At 45.3% G+C, this 8,534-nt stretch overlaps 1 protein-coding gene across 1 annotated transcript; it reads right to left on the reverse strand.

Annotated features, from left to right (window-relative positions):
• Positions 1–1,140: 1,140 nt before the first annotated feature.
• Cxcr1 (C-X-C motif chemokine receptor 1) lies at positions 1,141–5,326 on the reverse strand. Its single transcript, NM_019310.2, has 2 exons — positions 5,264–5,326; positions 1,141–3,621 (listed from the first exon to the last, which is right to left on the reverse strand). The coding sequence occupies exon 2, from the start codon at positions 3,607–3,609 to the stop codon at positions 2,560–2,562; it is 1,050 nt and encodes a 349-aa protein (NP_062183.1). The 5' UTR covers positions 3,610–3,621; positions 5,264–5,326; the 3' UTR covers positions 1,141–2,559.
• Positions 5,327–8,534: the final 3,208 nt, after the last annotated feature.

An 8,534-nucleotide genomic window follows, 5' to 3' on the forward strand; every position in this document is an offset into this window, starting at 1 on the left:
CCTGCAACCCTCCACACAGCTAAAGAATGGAATGAACCTGATCGCAGAGGACCACATGGAGGAGTGGAGCATAGTGACCAGGAAGGGGGAAAGGAAGGCAGAACTGGCACCTTTTTTTTTTGGTTCTTTTTTTTTTTTCCGGAGCTGGGGACCGAACCCAGGGCCTTGCGCTTCCTAGGCAAGCGCTCTACCACTGAGCTAAATCCCCAACCCCAAAACTGGCACCTTTTAATGACATCTGCTCATTCTATAAATAGTTCCCGAGCACTTCATGGGCTCCACACATTACGCCCAACACCAGGACGGAACTCAAATTGGACAGGTTTCTGCCTTTGTTCAGGGAAAACAGATGAATAACTACAATTCCTTTAAAAAAAAACATTTTTAGATTTGTGAATTTTATGTGCATGGACGCTTTACTTGCACATATGCCTACATATCACATGCATGTCTAGCAGCAGGAGAAGTCAAAAGAGAGCATTGGATCCCCTGCAACCTAAGTTCCAGATGGTTGTGAACCACCATGTGGGTGCTGGGAATCGAACCTGGGTCCTCTGAAAGAGCAGCAGATACTCCTAACCACTGAGCATTCTCTCCAGCCCCAAACATAATTCCCTGAAGTCATTTGGTGGCGGCAAGAGGAGGAAGTAACTTAATACAACTTAAAGGAGACAGGTCAGGTTCCCTGGGATGGGGAAATGGTTATACATCGGGATAAGGCTGAGCTCACATATGAGGGACAAAGGAGACCTCCTGACCATGAGAGTTGATGATGATGATGATGATGGTGATGGTGATGATGATGGTGGTGGTGGTGATGGTGATGGTGGTAGTGGTGGTGGTGATGATGGTGATGATGGTGGTGGTGGTGGTGGTGATGATGATGATGGTGGTGATGGTGATGGTGATGGTGGTAGTGGTGGTGGTGATGATGGTGATGATGGTGGTGGTGGTAGTGGTGATGGTGGTAGTGGTGATGGTGGTGGTGGTGGTGATGATGAACATGGGGATGAGACTGCTGGGGCCGTGCCTGCAGAGATTGCAGAGATTGTTCCTGCAAAGCCACTAGCCCACGCCCAGTTTATGAGGAGGGAGGGCTAGCCCCGTTCTACTGCAGGACTATCCACATACACACCTTTTACTCTGGCACACCCATGGACAAACATGGGACCAAAATTTTATTAGAAGCATCTGCCTGCCTAGCTGATTGACAGCATATCTGGGTTTGTATAGTTACTGTCGCTCCATGTCAAGTTAGAAGTGCCAAGAGGGCAAAAGTTACAGCTGCTGGTCTTGCTTCATCGTTGGCTCAGCTGGCACCCAACACACACACACACACACACACACACACACACACACACACACACACACACACATTACCCTCAGTGACACCGGTCACAGGGTAAAGTGGATTTCACGCACTAGTCCTGGCTTCCCAAGGACTAGTGGACTTCCTCTCTTCCTCTGTCCACTCATGACACCTAAAAGGAAGAAAGTCTTCAGCTCCATCACAAGAGTGCCTGGTGGCCTGGGGCTCAGTAGCACTTGACCGATGTCTTCGACAGGCATTGCAACAGTCTCTGAGATGGGAAAACAGTCTCATGAGCTCAGATCACAGGACAAAATGACACCAGACAGCCTGCTGGAATGAGCTGAGCAGTCCAGCTGCTGTTCCAAAGAGAGAGTCTAGCCCATGAGGGCTAATGTTAGATGCAAGCCCCAGGTCTTTGTTCCAATGGTGAGGTCAGGCCACAGGTGTGACCATAATAATTCCCCAGATTGCAAGTCAAAGATGTATATGTACAATAGGAGTGGTAATGTTCTCCCTAATGGAAGTGCAAAGGAAGTCCTTGGAGGGCTATCAGCCCTCCTCAGAAAGTAGGTGTGGGCCCTAGAGACAGTAGTTACTATCCTCTCCTGATCTTGCCTCCTCCCTCCCAAAAACTGATAGTATCTTCCCATAGCCATAGTACACACACACACACACACACACACACACACCCTATACATACACCACACATACATACACACTACATACAGACACACACATATACCACACATACATACATACACACAGGTACAGAACATATACATACATACCATACACTCACACACACACACCACACACATCATACACATACCATACACACCAGACACACACACACACCACATACCATATACACACACCACATCACACATACATACACACTACATATAGACACACACATATACCACACATGCCATATACACCCACCACACACACACTGATACAGAACACATACATACATATACATACCATACACTCATACACACACCACACACATCATACACACACCATACACACCAAACACACACACACACACACACACACCACATACACACAACATATACACATACCACACATGCATCCATACATACATACACACACAGCACACATACATGCACGCACATACACAAACACACACCACACACACAGACACACACTCACACAACACATTGGCACAATAGTTATCCTTCCCTTTGAGGGAGAGCGATCACTCTCTGGTAATTCTCAGAAGTTTAATAGATAGTGGTGAGAGACGTGCGAAAGGAAGCAGAGTGGTGTGTCAAAACCTCCTTGTGAACCAGGTTAGCAAGGATCTTGAGGAATTCATGGCGAAAACTTTGGCCAACAAAGGCATAGATGACGGGGTTAAGACAACTGTGAGAAAAGCCCAGGATCTCGGTAATATACAAGGCCTGGTCAATGTTATTGCGGCGCTCGCAAGTATCTTGAATCAAGTGGGCTCCTAAGAGAGTGTCCGAGAGCAGAACCAGATTGTAGGGCAGACAACAGAGCAGGAAGACCAACACAACAGCAAAGATCACCCACATGGCCCGGCGTTTCTGTCTCATGTGGGCCTTAAAGAGCGTGCGCAGTGTGAGCCCGTAGCAGACCAGCATGATGAACAGCGGCAAGAGGAAGCCAAATATGTGGGACAGACCACGCAATGTTATCCTAAGATCTGCTGTGGCTTCACCCAGGACCTCATAGCAGACTGTTCCAGAACGGTATGGTTTATATGCCTGGCGGAAGATGGCAAAAGGCAGAGACAGAACCAAGGATAGACCCCAGGTGCCCATGCATACGAATTTAACCAAGTAGCGCTTTCGGGTCAGTGTGCGGGTGGCATGGACGATGGCCAGGTATCGATCCACACTGATGCAGGCCAGCAGCAAGATACCACTGAAGAAGTTGACTTCCTTCAGGAGTGAGACCATCTTGCACAGGGGTGTGCCAAAAATCCAGCCCTTCCATTTGGAGACAGCCAAGAAGGGCAGAGTCAATGAAAAGAGTAGATCAGCAATGGCTAGGTTCAGCACGTAGACATCGGTGACGGATCGGGTCCTTCGCCTGTATAAGATGACCAGCATCACCAGCGAGTTTCCCAGCAAGCTAAGAAGGAACACCAGTGCATAGAAGACAACTACAGCCTGCCTGTTGGTCATTGGAACCCTCTTACAGGGGCTGAAATACTCTCCAGTGGGCAGCATTCGGGTGATATTTCCAAATTCTTCCTCAAAGTCACCCTCAGGAGCAATCCAGATGAAATACTCAGCCTCGGCCATTGTTTGTTTGATCTATGTGCAAGGTTAGAAGGAGAGAAATAGAATTCAGTAACCAAATTCAAGTGGATATTGTGGGATAGTATTGGCCTCTGTTGCCTTGACAACCCGGAGTTCACTCCTTTTGCCTTCAACTTGAACTTCTATCAATGTTAGCTTCCTAATGCTGTCAAAGTCCTTGGGCACTAAATCTGGGTATAAAATAAAACCCATGGGTATAAAATAAAACCCTTTGCCTTCAGTTGGCTCTACAATTCTCAACTCTATGTCCAGCTCTACCTCGTCTCCTCTCAACCACCTTGGTCCTCAGCCACACTCCTGGATTCAGACGCAGTCACCAGGTTGTTCTTATAGACTCGGGACAGAGCCAGCACACAGCAAAACTGAAGGAGGTGAGGTGTATGGGGGTGTCCTCTCCTAGCTTATATCCTATATGTGCCCCCCTCACTATTGTTTGCCATTTTGTAAAGACATTATTTTCCATTGCTTTTATTTATGCATATGAGCATATGTACTTGTCTGTACATCTATATGTAGAGGTCAAAATAAGGCATCCAATCCTTTGGAACTGGAGCTACCGGGGTAGCGAGCTGCCCAAAGTGGCAATCCATGCTCCTAACTACTGAGCTCTCTCCCCGCAGCCCCTTGTTTGCCCTTCTTAAACTCTACCTGGAGAAAGAGGTGATAGCTTCAGATTACAATAAACCGCACACTTATGATGAGATCGTGTCCAGCTTTCACAGGTGTAAACATTACATCAAAAGTACACATAAGACGCCAAAGAGATGATCCAGTGAGTAAAGGTGAGTGCTACCAAGCCTAAAAACTCGAGTCTGATCCCAGAACCCACAAGCTAGAAGGAAAGAACCATCTCAGGTTATCCTCTCGCCTCCACAACCAAGATCTCACACACACATTAAGTGTGAAATAGAAAAAATTTAAATACATGTTAAGGGTTGGTGAGATAGCTCCACAGATAAAAGAACTTGACATGCAAGCCTGACCCCTTGAGTTTGCTCCTGGAATCCATGATGGAAGAGGGAAACTAACTCCTTAAAATCGTCCTCTGGCCTCTATATACAGTCCTGCGCACGCACACGAACACACACTCACACACACGGGCTCTCCAATCTGAAAGTCTTTAGAAGCAACCAAGTTCAAAATGAGCATACAGTTACCTAACGCCCACCCTCAGTGGGGACCTTACCCCACTGGGGCCTTTAATCCCTGCAGATTTCCATTTATCAACTGCAAATCGTGGGAAGACAGGGAGTTCTTCCAGGTTTCCAGGCCTTGGATTCTATGGCAAGTGTAACCACATCCCCACACCTTGGGATGCTCTCTCAGTGCCAGAGCTCGAATCTTCCCAGAAGATGAAGGCTTAGGGGGAAGATCAACACTGAATGGGAAATTGTCCACCTCAGTCACATAACAGGAGAGTGATAGAAAGCAGTGGATGGGGTTGGGGGTGGGGGTAATGTGACCACAACCACCTAGGGCATCAGACTTGAGTACCTACTCACAGTGAGAAGACAAGAAACCGTTTATCAGAAATCCCTGAGTCCCACAGAAACCAGTGTATTTTCTAAAATAAAATTGAACCAAGCCTCCCTACCCCAACAAGTGTGCTGACACACAGCTGACACAGGCTTCCTACCTGAAGCACTGGCTGGCTCTGTTCCTTGTGTGCTGGAGAAGCCTGCAGCTCAGAGACCAGAATGATCGAACAGCTGAAGGAACTGGTTAAATAAAGAAAAAGAGAAAACACACCTCCCCTTAGAGCCCCACCCATGTCTGCATTTGGGTGCAGATTAAGTCATGGGACCCAGCAGCATCAGAGGTCGCATGAGTTCCGCAGACATAGCAGGCTGAAGCTGCAGTTAAGGGTGCTCTCTCTAAACTCTTCCCTCCATAAATAAAGACTTCCACCATCTCCAATTTCTTGAATTTACCTGCATGTGCCATCCCCAACTTTCCTAATAGATTACCTTGAAAGCTTCTAACTTCCCAGGAGGGAATAAGAAGGGTGGGGCAGTATTGACTCTCTATAACAGAAGTTTCAGAAGTCCACAGTGGGAAAGACCTAGGGAGTCTAGAAGGAGAACTTAGGGGAAAGCTGGTGGGAGAGAGTGAGAAGTCTACACTTAAGCTGTGTTTGGATAGCAAGCAGACATTTCCGTCGGTGCTGGAATAGAACCCAGGACCCAGGGCATGCTGGGACAAGTACCCTACTGCTGAGCTACATCTGCAGCCCCAGTGCTTGCTGTTTTGTTTTGTTTTGTTTTGTTTTTGTTTTGAGACAGAGTCTCTCATAGCCCATGCTGGCCTTGAATCCATAAATCTTCATCTATCTCCCAAATGCTGGCTTTACAAGTAGACACCACTATGCCCAGCTACAAGCACACCATTTTTACTTATATTATAGGCATCTTTAGGGTCATGTGGTAGAGGTCTGAAAGAAAAACTCTCCTTGACACTCCCTTTTCCACACCATTTCCAATTATTGCTTGGTTAGAGTAGTGCTGAGGTTTGGGGCATGGCCACTCCTTCCCTGGAATCTATCAGAAGACCATTAGGGCGAGGAAAACTAGTGAAGGACCAGCTGGGGGTGATGTAGTTGCTGCTCCCCATTTGCTCCCTTCTTTGGGAAGCTGCCTGAGAAGTCCTCGAGCAGCTGACAACTGACCCCTGACTTTATTCCAGGGGCTCAGTGTACTGGTGAGTTTGTGCTATCAACTTAACACAGCCTAGAGTTATCTGAGAAGGGAATCCTAATTGAAGGATTTCCCAGATCAGCCCGGCCTGTGGGCATATCTGTGGGAGATTATCTTGATCTCTAACTGATATAGGAGGGCCCAGCCCACTGTGGGAGGCACCATCCCCAAGCAGGTGGTCCTGGTCTGTATAAGAAAACTAGGGAGGGTTGGAAAAACAGCTGAACACAGGCTGCGGGCTGGAGAGATGGCTCAGCAGGTAAGGGGAAGCACTGACTGCTCTTTCAGAGGTCTTGAGTTCAATTCCCAGCAACGACATGGTGGCTCACAACCATCTGTAATGGGGTCAAATGCCCTCTTCTGGTGTGTCTGAAGACAGCTACTGTGTACTCATATGCATTAAACAAACAAACAAATACAAGAACATGACCTGCTCGTCTGGAGGACTCAAGGTTGATCCCCAGCACCGACATGGTAGCTCCAAACGGCCTGTAGCTCCAGTTTCAGGGAAATCCAATGCCTTCTTGTGGCCTCTGAAGGTACTACATGCACAAGGCGCTTAGATGTCCGTGCAGGCGCAAGACTCATATACACAAAATGGCCTATTCTATGTGTCAAGATGAACTTTTCCTGCAAGTAATTTAGAAAGAATTGCATTTGAAATGTAATATGTTGTTTAGTTCCTATTATAATTTCACGTTTATAATTCCTATAGCAAATTAGTTGTGCTCTATCATCTAGTGTACAGTTCAATACTATAATCCTTCTTTTCCAAATAATAATGAAACCTTTGGGTTCCACAAATTAAAATCTTTTTTTTTTATTTTTTTTTCAGTTACTACTGTACTTTATTGTGTTCAACCAAATCACCATGTTACAAAAATAGCAAGCTGCCATAATAAAAAATAAGGCTCCTCTATCCAGCACCAGATAGCATCATTTTACTTTCAAGCCTAGAAATTGCACACTTGTATATAAACCAATCGAAGATGAGGATTGAGAGTTCATCTTGGTGGATTTTTCCTTTGATGAATATGAAGTGTCCTTCCTTATCTTTTTTGATGACTTTTAATTGAAAATTGATTTTATTTGATATTAGAATGGCTACTCCAGCTTGCTTCTTCTGACCATTTGCTTGGAAAGTTGTTTTCCAGCCTTTCACTCTGAGGTAGTGTCTGTCTTTGTCTCTGAGGTGTGTTTCCTGTAGGCAGCAGAATGCAGGGTCCTAATTGCATATCCAGTTTGTTAATCTATGTCTTTTTATTGGGGAGTTGAGGCCATTGATGTTGAGAGATATTAAGGAATAGTGATTATTGCTTCCTGTTATATTCATATTTGGATGTGAGGTTATGTTTGTGTGCTTTCATTCTCTTTGTTTTGTTGCCAAGACGATTAGTTTCTTGCTTCTTCTAGGGTATAGCTTGCCTCCTTATGTTGGGCTTTACCCTTTATTATCCTTTGTAGTGCTGGATTTGTAGAAAGATATTGTGTAAATTTGGTTTTGTCATGGAATATCTTGGTTTCTCCATCTATGTTAATTGAGAGTTTTGCAGGATACAGTAACCTGGGCTGGCATTTGTGTTCTCTTAGGGTCTGTATGACATCTGTCCAGGATCTTCTGGCCTTCATAGTTTCTGGCGAAAAGTCTGGTGTGATTCTGATAGGTCTGCCTTTATATGTTACTTGACCTTTTTCCCTTACTGCTTTTAATATTCTTTCTTTATTTTGTGCGTTTGGTGTTTTGACAATTATGTGACGGGAGGTGTTTCTTTTCTGGTCCAATCTATTTGGAGTTCTGTAGGCTTCTTGTATGCCTATGGGTATCTCTTTTTTTAGGTTAGGGAAGTTTTCTTCTATGATTTTGTTGAAGATATTTACTGGTCCTTTGAGCTGGGAGTCTTCACTCTCTTCTATACCTATTATCCTTAGGTTTGATCTTCTCATTGAGTCCTGGATTTCCTGTATGTTTTGGACCAGTAGCTTTTTCTGCTTTACATTATCTTTGACAGTTGAGTCAATGATTTCTATGGAATCTTCTGCTCCCGAGATTCTCTCTTCCATCTCTTGTATTCTGTTGGTGAAGCTTGTATCTACAGCTCCTTGTCTTTTCTTTTGATTTTCTATGTCCAGGGTTGTTTCCATGTGTTCTTTCTTGATTGCTTCTATTTCCATTTTTAATTCCTTCAACTGTTTGATTGTGTTTTCCTGGAATTC

The sequence above is a fragment of the Rattus norvegicus genome, chromosome 9, assembly GCF_036323735.1.
Source record: "Rattus norvegicus strain BN/NHsdMcwi chromosome 9, GRCr8, whole genome shotgun sequence".
Classification (NCBI taxonomy): Eukaryota; Metazoa; Chordata; class Mammalia; order Rodentia; family Muridae; genus Rattus; species Rattus norvegicus.

Coding starts and splice junctions, on each gene's coding strand:
- Cxcr1 (NM_019310.2), bottom strand. CDS start 3,609: ATGGCCGAGGCTGAGTATTTCATCTGGATTGCTCCTGAGGGTGACTTT.